General features: G+C 49.2%; 7 protein-coding genes across 7 annotated transcripts; 2 read left to right on the top strand and 5 right to left on the bottom strand.

Annotated features, from left to right (window-relative positions):
- Window positions 1–2,199: 2,199 nt before the first annotated feature.
- On the top strand, window positions 2,200–2,938 carry N7525_002641 (uncharacterized protein; the record flags this gene model as incomplete). Its single annotated transcript, XM_002559754.1, has 2 exons — window positions 2,200–2,274; window positions 2,330–2,938. The coding sequence occupies 2 exons, from the start codon at window positions 2,200–2,202 to the stop codon at window positions 2,936–2,938; spliced, it is 684 nt and encodes a 227-aa protein (XP_002559800.1).
- A 316-nt stretch (window positions 2,939–3,254) lies between these two features.
- N7525_002642 (choline transporter-like family protein) lies at window positions 3,255–4,950 on the bottom strand (the record flags this gene model as incomplete). The annotated part of the gene is made up of 2 exons (XM_002559753.1): window positions 3,255–4,601; window positions 4,657–4,950. 2 exons carry the CDS (start codon window positions 4,948–4,950, stop codon window positions 3,255–3,257), a joined length of 1,641 nt encoding a protein of 546 aa, XP_002559799.1.
- A 1,086-nt stretch (window positions 4,951–6,036) lies between these two features.
- Window positions 6,037–8,508, bottom strand: N7525_002643 (putative GTPase activating protein (Gyp3); the record flags this gene model as incomplete). Its single annotated transcript, XM_061212387.1, has 1 exon — window positions 6,037–8,508. One exon carries the CDS (start codon window positions 8,506–8,508, stop codon window positions 6,037–6,039), a length of 2,472 nt encoding a protein of 823 aa, XP_061069408.1.
- A 1,020-nt stretch (window positions 8,509–9,528) lies between these two features.
- Window positions 9,529–11,019, top strand: N7525_002644 (uncharacterized protein; the record flags this gene model as incomplete). The annotated part of the gene is made up of 4 exons (XM_061212388.1): window positions 9,529–9,594; window positions 9,658–10,204; window positions 10,275–10,277; window positions 10,331–11,019. The coding sequence occupies 4 exons, from the start codon at window positions 9,529–9,531 to the stop codon at window positions 11,017–11,019; spliced, it is 1,305 nt and encodes a 434-aa protein (XP_061069409.1).
- Window positions 11,020–11,555: 536 nt separating this feature from the next.
- Window positions 11,556–15,555, bottom strand: N7525_002645 (hybrid sensor histidine kinase/response regulator; the record flags this gene model as incomplete). Its single annotated transcript, XM_061212389.1, has 3 exons — window positions 11,556–11,803; window positions 11,860–15,404; window positions 15,476–15,555. 3 exons carry the CDS (start codon window positions 15,553–15,555, stop codon window positions 11,556–11,558), a joined length of 3,873 nt encoding a protein of 1,290 aa, XP_061069410.1.
- Window positions 15,556–16,961: 1,406 nt separating this feature from the next.
- N7525_002646 (uncharacterized protein) lies at window positions 16,962–17,255 on the bottom strand (the record flags this gene model as incomplete). The annotated part of the gene is made up of 1 exon (XM_061212390.1): window positions 16,962–17,255. One exon carries the CDS (start codon window positions 17,253–17,255, stop codon window positions 16,962–16,964), a length of 294 nt encoding a protein of 97 aa, XP_061069411.1.
- Window positions 17,256–19,181: 1,926 nt separating this feature from the next.
- N7525_002647 (uncharacterized protein) lies at window positions 19,182–23,596 on the bottom strand (the record flags this gene model as incomplete). Its single annotated transcript, XM_002559749.2, has 3 exons — window positions 19,182–20,825; window positions 20,889–23,285; window positions 23,336–23,596. The coding sequence occupies 3 exons, from the start codon at window positions 23,594–23,596 to the stop codon at window positions 19,182–19,184; spliced, it is 4,302 nt and encodes a 1,433-aa protein (XP_002559795.2).
- Between the last annotated feature and the right edge of the window lie 190 nt (window positions 23,597–23,786).

A 23,786-nucleotide genomic window follows, 5' to 3' on the forward strand; every position in this document is an offset into this window, starting at 1 on the left:
TTACTATTTACTATTCAGCTTCTGACTTCATGCTGTATTTACTAGAAGAACATCAAAGGAAACCAACCAATGAAGATGCTAGAAATCACATTAGCAAAGAACAAGCAGGCATGAAGGCCTCCCGGAAAGACTTATATATCGCACTCTGCCACCCACTTTCTCTTCCCTTTTCTCTTCTTCAAAGGTAATTATGGAATGTATGATATAAGCACAACGGCTTATCTTTGCACTCTTTATATTTATATACATACTCCGCATCCAATCTGGAGAAGCCCAGCATAGGGCCATTCTATATCCACCCACAGCGTTGTCCCCAAAAACCCTCGAAGTGAAGGACAAACATCGCTCCAATATATCACTTGTGACCATGGTGATACCTACACTGAACAGCGTTCCCGCTAAAGCGGGAATTTATATCTCTTGGGTCAACTCTTACTCGGTATCCGAGCTGTGCTGCCGTATAATCTATGGCCTTTGCGGAGCCCTACCCGAATGAGCATCAAAAAGCAAAGACTACGACTATGTCGCCTCCCTCCGAATCTTTAAACACATTCCTCGTCTCGTTGACAGTACAGCCTTGGTCTCTCTCTGCAAGCCGCCAGAGTATTTCCAGCATTTCTCACACTTCGGATTTCCAGACACCAGACAATCCTTGTATTCTCATTTGCCAAGGAACGGCGAATGGGTTGTGCCGCCGTGTTTCGCACTGTCGTTGATTCTATATAATTGGAGGCCATATGTTGGCAACAAGCACATCGTTCATCCAGCAGCCCGAGCTCTGCTACGTGAATCTTTTCCACCCCTCAGAATAGGCCAGAATCATACCACCAGCAGTGCAATACACAAGGTGGTTTCGTCGGCAGACTTGGTCTATGGCCAAACTTCGAATGTTCTTCCGAAGAGGACTGACGCGGAGACCGTTCGACACTGGTATGACCAGTAGCATTTAGGTCAACAACCCGTTCGGCATAGGACGTGGCATCCGTTACATAAAATATAACTTGGGGACCCGCCCAATTACATTCGAGCGGACCAACTGCCTAGCTATCTTCTGCGGGCAGCGGTTTTCCAGAAGGCCATGGGGAAAACTCCCGGCGTATGGTTGAGTTGGTGGACGCTCGACGACAAACTTGATACAGTTGATGCGCAATTATTAAAGAGCTCGCATATCGAAAGAAGGGCAGGAAGAGTTGGTTCTGGGCTTGAACACGAGGATAAGGATAATTCCAAATCACAGAGGGGGCCTTACGTTCTTTGCAGGTGCCTCAATTCGGTGGTACTCGAAGAAACAGAGCATCACAAGACCATCTTAACAGCGGCCGAGCAGTGTGCACTCGACAACCTAAGGATCTACCTAGATTTTGTGGAGTTTGAAACCTCGAGAGTCGAAATTTTGATATGAATGTTCAATGTATATAGAGAATAGGAAGTACATTGTTCCCCTTGAGTGCCTATTGATTATTTTAAGCTAATATGCTCCTTGTATGTTGCATCTGCCCAAATGAAGCACACTGGAAATGTAAAAGTGAGATAGCATTCGTAAAAAGACCAAAAAAGGAATAGAAAACCTACATGTCTATGTAGCTAGGTCATTGAATTCTTCAAAGTGGCTGTACTTTCGACACTTCGAAGGTCGAAACATCACATGCAAATATCGACAGAGCCCTAGCTCTGTCGAGTTTGGCCACAATTGAACGGTAAATTCCCTTCTTTTAGACGTGGAGGATCGATGAAACGGAAAAATGAGACCCTCCCTTGGTCTTTCACTCAAACATTCCTCGGAGTATAAGGGACCTAGGGATACACCAGGAACGCCACAGGGACGTGGCATCTGGCACATTCTTCTATCATTCCAATGCAAGGAAAAGAGGATCAAGCGTTTGTGGTCTCGTAGGAGTCCAACTAAAATGCCACATGAAGCTTATCTCTTAAGACAAGCACCGTCACTATATCGGGAACTATCCATCGTCGAATTCCTGGACGTCACAAACTCCATTTACCCCTCAGCAGGGATGAAGGGATGTGATGTCAAAGCAAATGTTTACTGACGCGAGAATCCAATTGTACATAAAGCACAGAGTATTTCTCGACCCGGCGGCTGGTTTGTCCATAGCTTGTTCTATTATATACTAGATATCCCTCTAGTACCACTCCTAGCCAACAAACACCTCTTCTCCAATAACAACACAACAAGTCCAAATGCGCTACTTCATCACCTCACTCCTCGCCGTAGGCGCCCTAGCCCAATCAACCGAAGACTACCTCAAATGCGCCGTAAGAACCCCAACCCAACCCTGAAACCACCCTAACAACCCCTAACAACCCGCAGAGCGCCGCAATCGGCAACATCGATCCATCAGCCTTCACAAGCTGCAAAGACAAAACCTCCCAAGAATGCTTCTGCGCCAACAAATCCGCCCTGGAAACCCTAACAACCTCATCCGCCCCCGCCTGCACCGGCCTCGACCTAAGCACCCTAGCATCCGCCCTCTGCGATCCCGACTCCGAGTCCGACTCCGACGAAGCCGAACCAGCCAGACACGCAAGCAGCCCAATGCAACCAGCCAACAAGCGCGCGGAAGCTGCCCCGCGCGTCGTCTACGTAACCGAGACCCGCACCGACTGCAGCTGCAAGAACACGCCTGTCCCTCAGGTACCTCTGCATATCTCGCAGATTCCCGTCGATATCCCAGCCTCGAGTAGTATGGCTTCTATGGCGTCTTCGACGCCTGGTCGTGGACATGGTTTGATGGGTGGTGCGGCTTCGTCGTCGTTTGGTTCAAAGGTTTCTGGGCCGACTTCTTCGGCTGTGCCTTCTGGCGTTGATCCGACGCGTTTCTCGCCTTTCCAGGGGGCTGCGGCGGCGGGCGCTGAGGTGCATGGGGGTGTTGCCGTGCTTGGGGTTGCGGCTGTTATGGCTGTTATGGTTGCTTTGTAAGTTTGACTGAGTATCTGTTTGAGGGTTTGGTTTGGGAGGGTGATTCTGGGTTCACTTCGGCATTGGGTTCAGTAGTTTATATTGGAATTTTCTTGGTGATTGGAATTTCAGATAGTATTGGACTTAAGTGATAATGATACATGAAACATGGTTGCAATGATATTGATCGTGCGGTATCTTCAATTAATTAACGTGCACCGATTTGTGTTGATCATTCGTAACAGCGATAAAAAGGCGGACATATATTCCGCCTATGGACATAGAGATTGAACCATTTCGGTCGAACTTCAAGACCCTTGCCTTGAGTCCGGGAAACCTAAGCGTGGACTGCCTGCTGAACCTTAGGGTAAAGCTGGACCAGCTTGTAGTAGATATCCGGGTGGTCATTGATCATGACCTGGGGATCCCAGGCCATAGCCACGAAGATAGTCTCCACACCACTACCAATGGGAGTCATGAAGATCTGGCAGACCTGCAAACCAATCAGGAAAGCGAACGCCATGATGACGGCAGTGAAGTTACCATCCCTGTTGTACGCAGGGTTGGTGAACTGCAGATAGAGATAGGACAACAGCGCACAGACATAGGCGACAAAAGTCGAGCCCATAGTCAACACCGGACCCATCAGACAGTCTTGCACGAGAGCGTCGATTCCTCGATCCCGCATCATAGCCCAGGTATCCTTCGCAGCGGGTATATAAGCCTTTCCGTACAACGCGATGTGACAGAACGCGTAGCGGTTGAAAAGAGTAACGAGCCAGTCCAGCAGCGAGATGAAACATCCCAGAATCCAAATGAAGATACTGCCGACCAAGTTACCCTCCGCAGCCTCATGTCGCTGCGCAACCGAGCACGCCTGCCGCAACATGTTGATGAACGCGATGATCAGACTGCCGAAACTGATACTGCCGAAGGAGTATGTAGTCGCGCGACGGAAGGCGCCACGGGTTGAGCCCTTGGGCATGCCGCCGGCGGACTTGCTGAAGAAATACCAGGAGCCGTAGACACCCGCGACGGTGGTGTGCACGGTGTTCTTGATCCACTCACTGACCCAGTACATGGCGAAGGTCACGTAGACGACAAGGCCGATGACCTTGGCTCTGCTGCAGCCGCCGTTCGCGCAGGATGGGTTGGTGCCACTGGAATCGGGCTCGTAGGCTACGTAGATCGAGACCATAGTGACGGAGAACCAAGCGGCGAAAGCGACTGTGACGATTCCGCCTATCGCGCTGACTAGGAAGATGTGTCCGTAACCGCGGGCTACGTCCATGGCGGTCTGTAGCATAAAGGCAGTGAAGGGGATGCGCGGGATCCAGCTGATGAAACAGATGATCGCGAAGATACCGAAAAGGAGGAACACGATGCCGCCTCCATATTGCTTGCGCGCGATGTAGTAGATTCCCGTTGCAAGGGCGAAAACGATGTTGAGAATGCAGGTCGCCCAGATGAAGGTCTTGGTGAAGTGTCTTGCACCCATGAAATAGAGGAAAGACAAGACTAGGGCGACGACGAGGACGAAGACAAACAGAACGAGGGTGTTGGTGTCCAGGGAGAAATCATTGGCCGAGTCGTAGATTCCTCCTCCATTGAAGCCTTTGTCGGTGGCATACTTGTGGATGGTAAGTCCCGACACGGCGACATAGCCGAGGAAGACAGCGATCAACTGTGTAACAAGTCAGTTTTGAAGGGAGTTATGAGTGCGACACGGCCCAACTCACCAAGAGACCTGCCCACAGATCATTCCACTTGGGCTTCTCGATCTTGAACGCCTGGTCAAAGCTATAGCCGGACTCTGGGACATTTTGATAGTACTGCGGCACTGGCTTGGGCTCAGGGGGAGGTTGCTGATAGGTAGGCTGCTGGTAATTCGGCTGCTGGTAATTCGGCTGCGGGTAATTTGGCTGTGGGTATGGCGCAGGCGGAGCATTTGGCTGTTGATAGTTCCCATAGTTGGGCTGAGGCTGGCCCTGAGGGAAGCCCTCGTTATAATAGCTGGCAGCCTGGCCACTCATGTCTGTGAAGCTGAGAGAAGGGGAAAAGACCAAAAAGGAAAAAGACAAAATAAAAGGGGCAGCAAGGGTTTTTAGACTGGTGACGACATGAACCAAAACAGCCGGAAATCTTCGATCGGGAACTCAAATGAGCAGCCCTACCTGGGATCGCCGATCGAACCTACGGATCCACTCAAGACACTAAGAAAGGCACTAGTAAATTTCAGACTTGTTTTTCTATCTTTCAAATGGTTTGGCAAGTTTTCTCTCGGTACTAGGTTGAAAGCATTCGATCGCCTCTATATATATGGCGTGACGAACTGATTTCATTCCGATTCCAAGCAAGAGGACATATGCATACCACATGAGGATACATATGTACAGTGAAAACCCAAAATGTAACTTGGACCAGAAAATTGGAAGAGTGGGGCGACTGGGGACTTTCCCATAACAGAATTCGGTACCATATCTTATGAGATTTTATATGATATCGAATTTGTAGATAGGCTCTTTGGTTGTGGTCTATTTAGGAACGTAACTCTCCGAGTCCCTTAATTACCTGTTATATCCTGAATATACCAATTCTTCATCCCTTCAAATGTTATATCTCAGTCCTACAACCCTATCAACCCTCAATTTATACTGAGAGAGGGCATGCCAAATCAACCTCCCTGTCAAGAAAAACGTAGGAAATTTGCAAAGCCAAACAAGGGGCTTGAGCGACGAATCATACAGTTTGCCCAGCTTTTGTCTTGTAATATTCAAGTTACCTATTCCCTGGTCACCTGGTATTACAGCCCTATAGGGATACTGCCGAAACTGCCCAGGATGACTTGAAATTGCCAAGTCTGTTGCCTGCTTGGCACAGAACTTAGATGCGTTTGTAATTTCCATGGGTCTATGTACAAATGCGAGAAAATAAATGCCATAAATGCTCGATTCCCCCCATTTCGCCCTTCGAAGCCAAGACGCCTATAATGCAGACAACTGCCCTCGCTAAACCACGTCAACTTCACAATTACAATTACGGACATTAAGGAGATAACCCAAAGGGCCCCTGTCTGAGAATGACGCCCAACAGACACGAACGCCGGGATGATCATTCGTTTATCGAAATGCATGCTGTTTCAAGTGACGCCAGGAACCGACGACCCGGTGCTCGAGGCCCGGGATTGGTGTGCGGCTTCGGCCGGTGAAATCATCCGTCCCGGAATGGAGTTGACCTTTACCGAAGGCTACTGATCGTCGCAGCTTCTCCTCGCGGACAGCCGTCCGGCGTTGAGCTCGAAGTTCCTCAATACGACCTTGTCCGACGCGGTTTCGACGTACGAAGCATTCATCCATCAACGTGTTGGCATCCAGCAGTTTTTTGGGGAGAGTTTGGACAATCTGGAATGCCTCCATGGGGTCCGTCACGCCGAGTATGTCCTTCTCGCATGCTTTGAAGATTGCCAAAGACACTCGGAAGAAAGTCTTGGAGCCCTCATAGAAGAAAACATCCCAAACTCGGAGGGTGGTTTCTAGAGGTAAACTTCCGATAAAGACCGACATAAGCCAGTTGGTCAATCCCAGGGTTATGTCCGGCAGTCGAGAGTTCACTGTCAAAGGAGGCATTTTGCCCCGCCCGGAGGGGGTTCCTCCCATGGAAGCGATCTTGGAATAAATGCCCGGCATGGAGTCCCTGAGCAGGACCATGAGAATCCAGAGGTCGATGTTGGCACCTTCCAGACTGATTTCATGTGTTCCAGGCAAGTAGTCTGCGGCAATGATATGCAGCATCCAGAATGCTTTTTCCTCGGGGAGGAAAAGAAGGAGCATTCCCGTGATGAAATTCAGAGACTGGGTATATCCGATTTTCGGGTTATGCAGGGCATAAGCATACAGGACCCGCCGTAGGGACTGAATCATCTGTGTCTCCGTCGTGACATTAGAATAGTTCGGATTGCTGCTACCGGAAGGTTCTGCTTGCTGGCTGACCTCCGGTTTGAAATGGACGTTGTCAGGGAAGGTGCGGTGGAGATCACGCTCGATGTGCTCCTTGTCGTCGTTACTCGGTGAGCTCATGGCCTTCGCAACAAGTTCATCATACTGGCCAATGTTCCGGTTCAAAAGCTCGTACCCGCCGGCATAATAGAACCAAGCTGCACCTCGAAACTCGGGAGGAATTCCTTTGCGAACAAATCGTTTGACCTTCGAAGACTGCGGCGGGAATGTTGTGGGTTTGGATGTGGGTAGCCCGTGCTCCTTGAGCAATTCACACCATTTGGCTCTCCGCTGCGTCACATGGTTGGAGTAGGACCCTTTCCATGCCTCGTATTCATCCAGGCTTACATATTGCGTAGCTTTGCGAAATCCGTAATCGTCTCGAGCTCCGTTTCCAGGGCGGAGTTCTGGCGGCACTAATCCCGGAATAAACACTTTTTTCGAGGGCTGTCGTTGGTGTACAGGTGTCACTTCAGGCACCTCGGCTATCGGCGATGCGGAGGGAGTGGGATCGCGCGGAGAGTCTGGAATAGCAGGGTCTGATCGGTCGGGTTCCGGTGGATCTTCTGGCTGTCCAGGTTCCAACGGTGTGGGTTCTGGCGGGGATTCTGGAAGTATGGGCGGTATAGGTGTAGGTTCGGAATAAGTCGAGTTTGGCAAAAACAACGAGTCTAGCCTTTTGTCTTGCGGGGTGGCAAATTCTGGCATCGAGGGTATCGGCGGAACGTCGCCCAGAGACGGAAATTCTAGTGGGTGTACTTCATGTAGGTGTGAATCGCGTGATGGCGGGGGTGTCACTGATGGCGCTTTACTCCCTGCGTGAGATTTCGGCGATCCAGGCTCTTCAGTCACGTCGCTGAAGCCATCAAGATACATTGAAATCGCGTCTTCGACACTCATCCCATTATCCATGCCATAAGGCGCGTCGGGGGTATCCGGTGAGAGATCGGTGATGGAGCTGCTCTTGGTTAGGACACTGCTGCGCTCTGTTCCGCTTTGTTGTTCAATGCTCGAGCGCCAGGTTTCGGACGAATTGACGCTTGGGCGGGGAGGATTTTCGTCGGGCCCGTTTGTTGGGAAGCGTGACATGGGCTGTCCCTGGGGGCTCAAATCCTGTGGGCGGCGCTCGATAGATTCCTGCGTCCTTGGCCGCCTATTATTCAACCTAGATGTTGACATAGATATCCGGAGCCCGCCTCGCGCAGGAACAGCTTTCCGATGCGGCCGTTCAAAGTCATCTCGCGCATGCCAGTTCGGAGGATGGGTGTCAGGTGGTGTGGCGTAGAGTCGAGGGCGACCGGTAGGTCTAGGGGTTTTCCATTCGCCCCTCGTACCATGCGAGGGGCCATGGTGAGGCGGAGTGGGCGGCCATGGATATTGATGAGGATTGTGATGCCGCGGCAGAGGCGAACGCGATCGCTGGCGAGGTGCAGAGTGGGGAGAGTGAGGTGAGGATCTCGGGTCGGAATTTGCGGTTCGCGCGCGTGGATCGACTAAAGATGCCAATCGGGGTGGGTAAGGGCCCCTGTGCCGGCCAGGAAGGTCGAAATCAGCCGAGGGAGGCGGATATCGAGGATTCACGTTTTCTGTGACCATGGCCACGATTTCGCACCGAGTTCTCGCTGGACATTTGTTATCGCTGAAGGAGAGCTATCGATTGATAACCATAGAAGATTCGGGCCGGAAGAAAGGGATCCCAACAAAAGAGAATCCCGAAGGGTTAGAGAATGAATGCCAAATTTGGAGAAACGAAAGACAATAGCTGAGAGACCAAATTGGGAGACAGCCTGCCAGAGGACTGTGGAAAAAGGGAAAAGAGAAACAGGCGCAGTTGAAGCAAAATCAACAAAGCCCTGATCAGGTTAGTGTCAGGTGACGTAACATGGACAAAGGGGTTCAACTACAAAGTACATTAGTATTCATATGAAGTGGACTGACCGTTGGATATTCTACTCTATTTGTATTTAATTATTGTCTATAACATTCGCATTGTGGTCTTTGTATAAAAAAAAAATGGATAGATCGAAAATTCGAGTGTCGATCAGGAACTCTGGACTTTTATAGTCGCATATTACACATATTATATATGTGCATCATACGTTTTTGCTATATTCTGTGGTTAGTTATTTTATTCCTACATAGACTACTTAGGTAGTTATAATGCCAATATCTAAAGAAAATAATCTAACAGGGCATATAGAAGGCTTCAGCAAGACTACTAAAAAGGACATCTATGGATGAGAACCGCAGACGGAGTACAACATAAGCGATCGACTATTCTTCCACCTCACTACATAGCCCCTGAATCCTAGACCAATTAAATATGTCAATTAATATTTGAGCTTCTCCTCTCAACTCCCAATGCACCCGGAGAGGTCTGCACATGGCCGTGATATGTGGTTAGCCCGAACCCTTCCGTTTTCGGATAGATGTCAACTGTCAACTTATTTCAATTCGAGCTCACATTAACGTTTTCGCATTCATTTCGAGACTTTATTGCTCGAAATGTCTCCCCGGAATAAGGCATGATTTACCAACGGGATTTATGTATATGTGCCAGGGGAGCTGCAGCAGCTGCATTATACTATTGACCAGTACGGAGTACATGATCCCAATATGGCCATTGTCGACCTGGCGACCAAGCAATCTGCATCTTACATCCGTCCCACTAGCTGGGCAGATGTGAGTATTATTTCTAACCCCCCTCATGTTGTGAAACCGGCACTCACTAGCGTGTCCTTTTAGGGTCTCCGAGGAATTGCCGCGCTTTTTGTGGTCGCTAGCCATACCTGTCTCTCGTTTGCGACATATCTGATCCCGCCGTCTTTCGCGGAAACTGGAAAGTCTATTTTGTTTCAGCGACCACTTTTTAGACTCGTCATACAGGGCCAGGCCTGGGTAGCCATCTTCCTGGTGTTACTCGGGTTCGTGAATGCCCTAAAGCCGCTCCAGCTAGCCCGACGAGGAGCTACGGCCGATGCTCTTGCTGCGCTCTCGACAGGCGCCTTCCGGCGCAAGTGGAGACTAGTCTTCCCCGCTGCCCTAATGACGATTTTAGCTTGGCTTTTATGTCAGTTTGGTGTCTTCCAATTGGGTAGAAGGGTAGACGCATACTGGCTGAGAGCGACAAGTCCCCAACGAAGCCCATCTTTGGGCGCTGCCGTCGTGGATCTGATACGACAGATAGCGGGAACATGGATGTATGGAGAAAACGCCTACGACCATACCTCAATGGGCACTGCTACCCCTTTTCCGTGGTTCACTATATGTATTCATGACCCTGCTAGCTTTGGTAAATACCACGCCACTTTTCCGCTTCTGTGCGCAAATGGTCCTATACACCTACAGCTGGGCAACCCTAGATGGTAGGTTGGGATAATCTCACAATACAAAATACACCCCTGATAATTTCTTACAGGTACTGTTGGAACAAATATTTTCGCTGGCATGATACTAGCGGAACTATCATTCTACAACTTGACAGCGCTCCGGCCACGCCTGATCTTTAAAATCCTACCCTACGGCCTCGTCACACTCGGCCTCTACATCTGCTCGTACCCCGATCAATACGCCGACCAAACCGCATGGTCTTCCCAGCTCGCATCGCTTGCCGAAACCTTCTTCCCAAAAGATGCCAACGTCAGCCGCTACTACGCCAGTCTCGGGGCGCAGATGATATGTCTCGGCGTGATGCTTTCTCCCTCCTTACGACGGATGCTCTCCCACCCCATGCTGCTGTGGTTTGGGTCGATCAGCTTCCCGCTGTATCTCGTCCACGGACCGCTAATGCGATCCGTTCTGGTTTATCTTCTGTATCTGCCCATGGCGATTGGCTTCGAGCCGGTTTTAAGGGCAGATGGAACACCTGACCCGGAGTCTTATATTTCAACGCCGAGCCCATTCCGGCTTGGGGTTATTCTCGTTATGTTTTTCGCGTTCTTGCTCTATGTTGTCCAGCAGTGGGCGAAACATATAGAACCGAAGATGGGTGCACTTACGGCTGCGCTTGAGAGATTCTCCCGTTCATGGGGTAAGAATGCGGTGTGGACTTCAAAGGAGAAGGATGAGATGTTGCCTGTTGCATCTGTTCGGGAGTTAAGTAGATAGACTTTTCATTGGGATTGGTGTTTGGGAGCTGGCATTTGGACTTATAGAGCTATGGCGTTATGTATAAATTGAACTTGTTTGTGTTTGGTGTTTTTTCGTAAACTTTGAGCAGCGGATAATTATCTTGAAAAAGAACATCGCTCAGCGTCTTCGGCTTACGTTTCTGGAATCTAGACTTAGTCATTCTCAATCTCGAGTCAAGCTTTGCACAAACAAGTGGACATCCTACTATGATATCTGATGGGAGTATTATCTTTCGATCAGCACTTTCACCCCATCCGGTAAGAGCGCACCACGTGGAGGATATTTTGTTTTGAGACAGAATAAGAACTGGATGTGATGGACGGGATGATTGTACATTACTGCGTGTATTGTTATATGTACAAGCATAGAACAGGCTGGTTGAGGGTCGTGTATTAACATGAGAGATCCGGGGAGCTTCGGCAGGGGGATTGGTGCACATGGGGTATATGAATGATGCTCTTGCATGCAAGAGCGCAAAGTGTGGCCCAAGTTGATTGAGGTTAATCCGTTGATTACTGCTCTTGCCATAGTGCATGGCTCGGGGGCAATATGCCTTTGATTATCGGCAGTAAACTCTTCAGCCGTACGGGTTTGGTGAGGAATAAATCCATACCAGACCCAATCGCATCACGTTGCATATCGGCTTGCGCAACGCCAGTCAAGGCAGCAATTCTGACAGGAGACTGGGTTTCCAGTGTCTTCTCAAACTCGCGGATTCGTCTAGTAGCTTCTAGGCCGTCCATGATTGGCATGGAGATATCTGTCAAGAGTATTAGATCGTCAGAGGAAATCCAGGTTAATGTTTCAAATACCGACCCATGAAAATCATTCCAATGACAGAGCAATTGGCCTTGAACACCTCGACGGCTTCTTCTCCGTTTTGCGCAATAAGACAATCACATTTCAACTTCTTCATAAAAGCCATAAGAATTCTGAGATTGATATCATTGTCATCCACAAGAAGAACCGTCGATGGAGGGTCTGATACAAGGTCATTTTCCTTTTTCACGGGTGTGTCGTGGCCAGTGGTGGTGGCTTCTTTAGATGGAGGAAGCTGGTCGTCAATATTCCCCTGAGAGAGTCCTAACGACCCCCGCATTCCCACTGAGCCTTGGCTGTATGTTTCTGAATTAGTTGCCACTTTTTTCGTGGAGGGTTCTCTGACCTCTCCATTTGATGACGGGCTAAGAAACAAGTCCATTTGAGGCTCATTGGTGCTGAGATCCGCTGGGAAGCTCCCTGAACAGTCCGGTACGTTTTCTTCGCCCGGGAGGGAGTCAACCCGCAGCTGCTGACGGTTGATACACGCTTCTAACGTTTTTGCCAATTTTCGCGCTCCGCAAGGTTGGCTGATAAACTCAAGCACATGTGCATCCCCGCGATTTTGAGCTTCAACAGACATCGAGTGCGCGGTTCTCGCAGATGGGCATATTGTGATGACGGGCGAAGAAAGTTTAACGCCCGGTCTAGGCGTAATAGCCCTGGTCTCATGATCCCCTATATCCGGATATTCATGAGAAGATATGTATAAGTCACAGTGGGCGAGTTGTGTTTGTGAGGACCCAATTAGACGGACTTCCATGGAGAACCAGTTTTGACACAGCTTCCGTAACGATGTGGATAGAGCTGTGTCTGATTCAGAAGTTCCGAGACCTAAGATTCCAATAGTCTTTCCGCGTGCAAGCCTTTGCGCCATGGTGATGGGGGAGTGACTATTCAACTTTTCGAGGTTGTCCAGAGCAGACGCATGATCAAGGGTCGCAGTTGCCACGACTTCAGTGCCAACATTCTTCTCGGAGTTGACCTGGATATCACCGCCAAGCGATAAGAGTATCCGTCGTGTGATGCTCAACCCAAGACCATTGCCGGTTGTCATGCAATCTTCCTGTGAGAAAGCAGTGAATAGTCCGTTCTTCAGGAAATCCGGGTCAATCCCACATCCAGTGTCCTTCACAGTCACGGTGACTGCTGAGCTTGTGACCTCGCCGCTTTTTCCGAATTTGGCTGGGGAGGCCTTCATAGAGACGTAGATATAACCGTTTCGAGTGAATTTCAAGGCATTCCCAAAGATGTTCGTGAGGATGACATGCCAAGCCCCAGCCTGCGTTGAAAACTTCCAACTGTGGGTGCGATCAATGTCCAAAACCACCTTAACCCCATCCCGTCTATCTGGCTGTTTGCCAGCCAATGTAGGAGCGCCGGCGATACCCCGAAGAGGGGACCCTGAACTGCTGAAGAAGGAATAGCCAGCAAAAACAGTTTCAACTGCGTCTTCTAAGGTAGCATCAAGTTCGACACAAGTATTGACATCATTTTCTCCACAATGTGAAGAATGCGAAGACCGACGGGCTGCGGCCACTTTCCGGTCGACAGGACGTTTGTAAATACCGCCACCTGGAGGGTTGGCGACAGGGTTCGGTCGAACATCATTGATACTGGCATACTCGAGGAGTTGATTTATCGAGCCCAGTAATGTGTATGCGCAAGAGGAAATCGTATGAATAAATCCTCGTTGCAGCGCGTCCATAACGGTGTCACTGAAGAGCTCTGCTGTCCCAAAAATGCCATGCAGAGGGGATCGAAGTTCATGACTGAGACCTGAGAGCAAGTCTGATTTTGCTCGATCGGCAAAATGAGAACCGAGTCGGTGCACTTCTGCCATGATACTTGTTCCGAATGTCAAGAGGAATGCTAACTCATCATTCGATGTGAAGACACGGTGGGGCGCTTTCGTCCACGTCAGAGCCCCCGAATACCATCTACCCTTGTGTGAATCCCATAAAGGCGAGAAGATGATGCTTCGAGACTCGGGAGCAAGTTGAAGCAAGGTTTGAGCATCCTGGCGCACAAGGGATTTCTGTGTTTTTTTGTACTTCTTGCCCCCAGGGCGTCGCAAAAATCGTTTTATTACGCCGTCACCGGTGTCATCAGATGAGACAGTTCCATCTTCGCCAAAATTGAAAATCTTGCCTCGAGGATATCGGTGCAAAAGGCCGCCAAGAAATGACTCCGATAATGCGATTTTGTTATCCTCCGTCGGCTGGTCATTGACGCTAGAGGCACTCGAAGTGGCAAATCCGAGTATTTCGCACGGGTTCAAGGTAGCTTTGCCTGAGCTTGTAGCCTGCTCTGGGCCAAGAAAATCCCGATCTGGGAAAGAACGTTTGGGGGAGCTTCGGAATGTGGCCTCATCGCCCGAAGAACAGCTTTCAAAACTACTGCCTTCCGTGTCAGACTTCGCATTGTCCACCAAAGCTTCCTGGGAGCCGAAATTGGCGTTGAAAAAAACAACTGCCTCAACTTCGATACTCTCGCGGATGAGGTTGGCTGCGCGTCCAAAGGTTTCATTCACTTTGGCAGTATAATCATCTTTCGGTGATTGCTGCCTTGACTGATCATTGTCGGTTGCCATGGCCGCTTGAGATGCTTCTTTGAGTTTCAATAAGGCCCTGGCATCCCTCTTGCTGGTGCTCGAGTTGGAAAGTGACCGATATTTCTCCTTATCCCCCTGTAGGGGTTTACTTCTAGGGATATGAAGATTGTATGGACGAAAAGGGAGATGGCTTGGTGCGTCATTTTGAGCCACGGCCTGAGCCACGTTTTGCGAAATTTGCTTTTCCTGCTGCTCCCGATTGACGTGCCCCTCTGCATGTTCCATACCACCAGACATCGTCTGAGGAACTTCAGTGTCGACGACCCATGAGTTACGCAGACTGCCTTTTCCCTCGAGAAAACTTCCAAGGCCAACCATCATGCGCTCGCTGCGGAAATGTTGGACTTTCGAGTGACTAGTCGCTAAGTAATTCATGACGGTAGCTGCAATATCAACCAGGAATTGCAGCGACTTATCGTCCAGAGGGTCGTGAGGTTGGTCGTCCAAAATTGTATAGGATCCAATCACCACACCTTTTGGACTGATGATAGGACTCGACGCCAGAAAGCGAATGTTTGGGAATGTAGTCACATCCACATGGCCCTTGAATGCCTTATCTTCAGCAAGATTGGGCACAACAAACACGCCTTCCCTGGCGTTTGACGTATTCGGCGTAGAATTCATAACTGATTTACACAAGCTGCGCTCATATGACATAGTACAGCTCCCGACCCAAAGCTCATCTCGGGCATTATGGTCACTATCATCCTGTAGACTGAGGGTTTGAGTGGCTTCTGTGAGAATATGTTGTTCGTTTCGACCGAAGAGCGAGATCAACGAGCGCTGCGCATTCAGTCGTAAAGTCCCTAGCTGGGCGAATGCCGTGAGGACCGGGTCCGCCGAGGATCGAGCGACATGTTCATTTGACGGTGTAACGGGGCCGATATGGTGTAGAGCGTGTGGGTTGAGATGGTACGGCGGTAAATACCTAGTGAGGAGGCGGGGCGCACAGTTAGCCTATGGGCAACAACGGTATGTTTATGAAGGTGGGTAGATTACTTATAGAATTCACGCTCCCTGGATGTGCCAAAGTTGACATGGTACTTCTGAGCGTATTGCGATGTGACTGGACGTGACATTGCGCCGGTCACAGGCCTGGGACATTGAATGCGAGAATGCTAGAGACAAACTTGGGAAGATATCCGCTTTCTCCTCTCCTTGGAAGAAAGCGGAGGATAATCTAGAAGATCACCGACTGGGCCTTCGGATTTTAGAAAGGAAGTATGTGAAGCTTCGCGGGGGCACACAAAGTTGCAGCCCGCAAGCTTCGAATCCTCCAAGGTTGGTGGAACTTCTAATGGGTGTTCCAATGTTCCAACCGTTGGCCCCCGGTCTGGCCGATAGATTAGATAAGCGGTGACATGGAACGGGAAAGTTTAGTACAAGGCAGCCAATCACATCCTCAGGAGAAGTTTAACCGTATCTCAATTCTTCATTGTGATTGGGTCAAATCGGAAGTAGATGTCAGACTATGAGATGGCCCCTCTAGGCCCTAAATAAGAACCTTGGTTTTTGTTGTCGTCTAGTGGTAATGTACATACGCTATATGTTCCCACAGTAAAGCCATCATGGATACAAATGTGTCCATGGGTATCTGCAGGTCTACAATATTGAAAGCCTTTCACCCGTCCACATGTGCAGGCTGTAGGTGTCATTCATAAATAGAATATGGCCACAAATACAGCTATCTACTACCTATAGTGACGGTACACCATTATTTGTAGGCTAGTCTCTAGGAGTTAGTAGGATGAATATCGGAAGCCCCACAGGGCTGGCCATTGTATATGTACGTTACATAGGTAGAATGTGGGCCTAGTGGTCTACAATGGGCCTGTCCATTCACATTCACATAACTTTATTTCAAGCTATGTATGGAGTACCAGCTAGCTGCCAAGACCGATGTACAGTATAAGTCGGTAAATCGTGCGAGGTGATAGACAAAGTTTACTTGGTGTCCAAAGGGACGAAAGAGCCAACGTAGAAATGGAAAGCTCTGTCACGGCGGGATTTTTGTTGCTGGGGATGGTACCATGTCAGCTGTCACCGGCTGCGGGATCGTGGATTTGGCTGTATCAATTTACCATGCCACGCACTTGTGGGGGAGCGTAATAATTGAGCTAATAAGATACAAGAATAAATAATTTGTTGAGAACAGAAGATTAGATCGGTGTATATGCGGGTTGGCATAGGTAACAAACTTCAATGGGGCTTTCCTATCTTAGCTGCGGGCTACACTTTCTTCAGTCGTCGGGAATAAATTTACGTGTAACTTACACCATGTCTACTAAAGTCCATAAGTTCTGGTTTCAAAAGGGCTGAAATGAAATTCAAGTGCTAGATAGAACACAGCTGCGAAGGCCAAGACCAGCCCATCATATTTGACATCAAACACTGAATATCGACCCCAAACAAATACCCCCATTCCCACAGAAACCCACCGCAGCCCTCATCATGACATGTATCCATCACAGTCAAAATGAGCAGCCTAGCAAGACGAAACGCGGAAACTACCCATGCTCCTGCTCAACTGGTGATCGTTCCAGTCATCAGATGCAATTCCAATCTGGTTGCTGCAGGAGCTGTCGCTGTAGACACGAAGAACGCAGTCGGAGCCCCAGGTGGCCTCCCAGTCAATGGTGTCACCGCCCTTGCAGGAGGACTTGGTGCAGCCCTTGTTGTTCTCACCGTCCCACTGCCCGCTGCAAGTGGTGAAGATCCAGGCGTTGGCCATGGGGAGGACGGTGGCGATGGCAGCGATGGTGGTAGCGGTGAACTTCATTTTGTTGGAAGTTGACGGTTTGGTTTGAGTAGTTGGAGGTTGAGAGGGGATTGAAAAGGTAGATGTGGATTGGATGATTGGTCTTTGGATTGTGATTTGATTGTCTTGGAGAGGATGATGAAGAGAGTAAAAGCGAGGGCAAATGGTTGCTTATATAGTTTTCCGGGTGGTATCGAATCTCTATAAATAAAGTGAACGATGTAACTTCGTCGATGCCAATGCTCGTAACATGCCGAGTGAAGCCAGAATAGAACCCATCACGAGAGATCAGCGACGTCGATGGGCCAATATTCCAATCCCCTCATGTCTAATACGACACCTACTACTACCTAATCCCGGTTGACACAGGCCATTGGTACGTATCCCGCTATCAATAAGGCGGAGAGGCTGGGGTAGTCATGTCGATCATTTCTGTTCAGGATTATAAGAACGACGAAGGAATGGTTCATCTAGAGATTCTCGTATTCTCATTTTGGGGCCAATCTGGGATGGTGCGTCGAAAGTGAAAGAGACTATTTTAGGATGTCCTGTTTTGGATTAGAAGAATGACCAAGCGGTAAACATCTAGGGATCCTCGTGTCCTCGTTTTATCACCCATCGAGGATGGTATGTTCAGAGCAAAAGAGATTATTTTAGGATGACCTTTAGGTTATGCCACTAGTCGATCACAGATCTACTCTTAATACACTATATCTAGAAAAGTACCAGAAAATCTATAACTATCGTGAAGATGTTTATCTTCCTCAAGTCTGGCCCTGTATCTATTTCTGGAGTTAGTGTTTACCACAAGCATAAATGATCGACAGGTTCGATGACCCAATGTAGTAACATCCCCGGGCGATCCGTCTCGTATATTCTAAGCCAAGACACAGCTGAGCCCCTACTTTCTGGGCAACTCGTGTTCGCGGGAGCAAAGGAATACGAAGTGCAATATAATTTGAAAAATGGCTACTCCGTACATACGATAATTGTGTTTAGGTAATCATTCTATGGCTTTCAACCTCAGAACAATGGAAGGTTGTTGTCTCTATATGGGTCCGAGAAAACAACGACCTGAGATCCTATCCAGGTTCTCGCTGGACCTGGTGACGGCGGTACAGACTCCACGTACTCTTGTCACAGCATAAGCTCCATACCGGTATAGATCCTGATGGCTTAATTCCCCTTTGCATATTTTTCAAAGCAAGCCAGCGCTCCGCAAGTTACCATTGGCGGACGTACGGAGCAGATCAAGACTTAAACCCAATATAGCTCAACCCCGGTTTCTCAAACCAGTCCAATCATCTATCCATTAACGACGTCCACACTAGTGGTGATACGTGGACCACATGTCGTTTCAGCACCTGTAAAAGGACCTGCAGCGGTAGTATGAGGGGCAGCCTCCTACGCCTCCTGCCTTTTCTATGCATTGCCAAGGACAGATACGGGACTACAAGACTTTCAATATATGTGAGGGGCCTCCAGATGGATAATTGGTACATATGCAATCTGATGCGATCCCGGTTTGATGCTGATGCTGAAGTGGATTTTTGTTTTGTTTTCTTTTCAAAACGAGAACACAACAATTCGCTTGCTACATAGATTGCGCTATGACACTTTTGCTGAAGGGAGACATCGATGGCAATGTCGGAAAAATAGGTTTGGTGGCGTGTGAACATAGTGCAACGTACCTACCTAGGTACCCTAGGTAGGAACCCTCAGGACATGGCGCTGAGCTAGATAGATTGAATCTGACAGTGGACACTCATCATTTATTGGAGGGTCGCCATGTTATCGTCATCCTGCATCAGGCAATTCAAGTTCAGATGTCAATCAATGATCAGGTGCATTTCACATCGAGACGGTCCGAACGAAAAAGAAAAAGGACCAGAAAAGAACAGAGATACATCACTAGACGTGTGTGGGAGCGACAGAATTCCTGCATTCTTACAATGCCGGATGAATATCCCACTTGTCCTTGATATGCTGGAGCCACTCGCTGACCGAGATGATCTCCTCCCCAACCAAGACGTTACCCTCACCAACTCTCTCGCGCTCGGCAGCATCGAACGGTGGGATGTGCAGGATTTCGTGTTCCTTGTCACAGATCTCTTTTTCGAGGGTCCCCTCGCGTAGTTTGATGTAACAGGGCTCATCCAAGTGCGTATAGTCGCATTCTCTGCACATATAGATATTATTTGGGTACATGATACGAGTCCCGCAGCCTGCACAGTGTTCCCACATGGGCCCTGTGAGCTTCTGTAATGTTGGCTCGCTCCCCGGCCCTTCTGGACTAGGCTCCTCGTCGTCGTATGGAACAATCAACGACCAAGCGGCGAGGCAGTCTGCGTCATGGCCCGCGAACATGAGATGCCTTGCCAATCCCAGATATCCCATCCAGTCATTGAACGGATCATCGTCAGAGAGAAAGTCGAGATTGCGTTTGACGTGCATACGCAGGGCATCTTTGGCCTTTTGCTCGTCGCCTTGGAGCGCGTAGTATCGTGCGACAAGTTCTGAGGCGTAGGCTGTAGAGCGCCTGAAGCCGTCGATATCGTATGCGGGCTTCCACGTGGTCAGCTGCTCCAGCTGCTCCAGGTAGGTAGCGGCATTGCTTGGGTCACGCATCGCCTCGCGGAAACATGCGTTTGCCAATTTTGTCCAGGCCGTGCTTTTTGCGATTGAGACGAATGTCTCGTCGCGAATTTCGTCGATCTGTAGGACGCGGACCCACTGTTCGATGGCAAATTTCCTCCTTTCGACGTTCTCGGTGCTATTATCGTAGCAAAGAAGCGCAAGATTATGCATCAGACGCACTTGGCAGACCCGATGGACTGCTTCCTTGTCAACGTCGCCATTATTAGCCGCCCTGGCGAGCTGCTCTTTAGCGGCAACAATGGCTTCCTGGTAGCTTTCAAACACAGCGTCAAATGTCTTACTGTCAGACACCAGACCGAGGATTGCCTCGTGATACTCGTCCCTGTCGTTGTGCTGGTGGAACGTCTGCGTCCGTCTGTCCAGACCGGTTGAATCGTCCATGGAGGCCTTGAGTGAATCAAGGAACTTGAGTAGGCCCTCCAAATTCTTGGTTTTGTGGTATTGTATCACCATCCCCAACGCCGCGTCATAGTCATTCGGGTCATTCCTCAGCATTTCCTCGTATATTGCAAGCGCCTTGTCACTATTTCCCAACTTCCCATTGTACTCAGCCATATCGCGGTCCAGCCATATCAACTCAATATCATCCTCGCGTGTCTCATGGCACTTTATTGTATTTCTTGCGGCCTCTAGTGTCTCAATCGCTAGCGCGTACTCCTCCTGGTAGGCATACACGGTCGAGAGACCCCATAGCGCGAGCCAGTTGTACTCCTGGAGAGAGCATGAGAGTTTGAAATGTTCAATGGCCTCAGGGAATTTTTCAAACTCCCTAAATGTGCGCGCTAACCTGCGGGTCTCCTCATACCCTAGGCTATCCAGCCCAAGCTTCTGTCGAGCCCATTCAGCGGCATCGGAGATATGGGATGCGTCAATAGTTTCGGGCCTTGAGAAATCGATCGATCTTTTGATTTTGGGGTTTTTGCGGTTCTCAATCTGATAAATCAATCAGCTTCAAGTCATTGTTAGGTAGGGTGTGCGGAATTACCAAGGACATACCTTTGTGAGATATCCATGAACTACAGCGAAGCAATTGGGAGGATAGCTTACACCATCATCAGGTTGCAACCAGAGACGGGCGGTAAATTTAGCAATGTGCTCCAGGATATCCGCATCAGGCTCGGACTTGGAACTCAAACTTTTCACCCATATTCTTTGATCATCAGTGAGGCTTTTAGAGACCGCGGAGTCTTGAAGCCACTTCAACGAAGCTTCGGCATATTCGTCCTCGAGGATCCAACTAAGACATCGCACCATAGAAATGGTTGGGTTCCACCATTTTTTAATCACCCTTTCGTCCGTAAAGAGACTAACCAGCTGCGGGCCAAGAGCCGCCTTGTGTTGTGGTTGTGTCAATGAAGGGTCCACACATTCAAGATGGGCAGCGAAAGATTCAAACGAATAAGTGAGCAGCGAGTCTAATTCTGGAGTTCCCTGGTGGTTGATAACTTCCAAGCATGTTGAAAGGATACTTAAGTGAGCAGTGTCGGTGTCAACTCCGACTCGGGCCGTTTTTCCTTTGAGCTTCCGCTGGAAGAACTCTTCGAATCCAAATTTGGCGAACAGCTTGGGGTCGCAGACCGTCTCCAAAAACCGACGGATAATCCTGACCTCGACTTCACTGATGTCACCAGTAATGTTAAGGTCTGGGGCACCTTCAGGGTTATGGAACTCATGCCTCGTTAGTATGAACTCCTCTATTGCGTCGGAGACTATCTCAACGTATGAGGTGGACTTCGGGATTATCTTAGTTACGGGATGCGGTTCTCCATTAATCCGGAGGAGGGAGGAATATTCGTCTGTTATCTTGTCCGCCAAGGGCCGGAGAGAAGATTCCCCGGCCTTCAGGTAGAGGACTCCCTCCAGGTCTTCCAGAGTTCGTAACCAAGGGTTAAGGCTAAAGGTGACCCATGTGAGGATGACGTTTAGGTCAGAGATGTCATCTTCGGTGAGTGTCTCGTTGAGAACTTCTATCCTTCTCATGATAGTGTCGGATCGCTTACCTCCCGAGTGGGATAGTATATCTCTGATCTCACCAGGACGCTGTTTCCCGCTAATCTCCTGCAGCAAGAGGCTGACATTGACAAAATCACCATGGGTCTGAGTCTTCAAATCTTGCAAGATGTCGTGCCGAAGAGAGAGGACCTGCTCCGACGAGCCGCTCAGAATCTCCATCTTATTCATGCGGTCAATAATGAATTTCTCTATATCATCATTCTTTTCCGATGTCACATTAATCGTCGACATTCTTTCTCCAAGCTGACCTTTGAGCTTGCTCATTGTCTCATTGCGCCCGGTGATAGCAATGCGGAGCTTGAACTGTGACCAGGTTCCAGAGGTAGCCTGTAACCGCCCCAAAACCTGAATGAGCTCCTTGAGTTCGCTCTTCTCTATCTGGTCGATACCATCCAGAAGGAGGAAGATGATTGAGTCACTCTTATATGACTTGGAAAAGAGAATGTCCCAGAGAGTTCCTATCTGGTTGATACCGGTTGCTTTCACAGAGCTCACATCTTTGCGGTAAACAATATCTTTTTCGGCGACCTGCCACGCGAGGACCTTCAGGGCCTGGACCAAGGATATTTGTTGTTTATCTTTGTCAAATATATGATAGGCAGTGGAAGTGCACCTCATATTATTCTCTGACTCAGGTTGTGCCTCTTGTAGGAATCTGACGATGCTTGCAAAGAGGAACGATTTGCCATGTCCCTCGTCTCCGGAGATACCAAGGACTGAAAATGGCGAACTTTCGAGGGTCGCCCACCCCGTATAGAGGGGATCGCTCCAAAGCCACTCTCCGCTCCCCGGGACCTGGTCACTCAGGAGACGTCGAAGGGTCGTTTGAACGACTTGTAAAGCCTCGCTAGGTTTGTCCAGACTGGAATCGATATTGTTCAGGAGCTTCTTCAAGGCAGTGTCTGCATCTCTCTTCTTCTCAAAGTTGAGCAGCTTATCGACTGTCCCATTGATCTTTCTGGTGCTATCTCTGTTCTCAATAATGTTTCTCTCGCTCATCTTCTGTGACTCAAACCCTAGTGTTGCCCGCATCTGAGACTCGCGCTCAACTAGAGTGGCCAGGTGAGCCAGCTGGCCGCTCACGCCTTCGTCGCCGTCGAAGACAAACACCTTGAGCGCGATGAAGACCTTGTGCCCCTTGAGGACCTTAATCGACAACGCACAAATGTCGACAAAACACACCAGCTCCTCATTGATGATCTTGCGGAGAGCGACGTCAACCGCGTCGGCGGGCAACCGCAGATAGACTTTGCAGCGCTCTAGCACGTCGGAGATGCGGCGGAACAAGTCTGCCAAGCTGCTGAAAATGCGTTTGTATCTCGCTCCAGTATCAACTAGATATGAAATTGCATTGAAGCAGAGACCAGCGGGCGCAAAAACCTAGGTCGTAACTATGAGCAATGTCAATCTTGGGGATAATGGGCACTCACCATACTTGCCCCCTGAGCAGCAATCCCACCCAGAAGCATGATGAATTTCAACGTATTGCCAATAGCATCTTTTGCAGCCCTGTACTTGTTGTTTTTCTCGTCGTCGTCATCTTGCTTCGCACGAATTTGATCAAGAACTTCGTCGACAGAGTATTTCGGGGTTATAGTGAGGTCGACTTTTGTTTTCTGCGCAAATGACGCGCATGCCTTGTCCCATGCCTCCCGCAGATTATACTCTCCGTGATCTTGAACTGTATCCATTGGATGATATATCGGTTCTAGCTCGATCCGAGCTAAGCAGCAACTCTCCGTTGCCTTTTCCAAACTTGCTGACTGTTCCCTTTTTTCGATAGAAAACTAGGAAATTATAAGTTTTTAACTGGCGTGATGTTAAAATATTACGCTCGAGCGGCTGAAACCTCGATCCTAGCGAAAAGCGAAAAGCGGCCGG

This window comes from Penicillium rubens, assembly GCF_028828025.1.
Source record: "Penicillium rubens strain IBT 27055 chromosome Unknown utg000002l_segment0_segment0, whole genome shotgun sequence".
NCBI classification, from domain to species: Eukaryota; Fungi; Ascomycota; class Eurotiomycetes; order Eurotiales; family Aspergillaceae; genus Penicillium; species Penicillium rubens.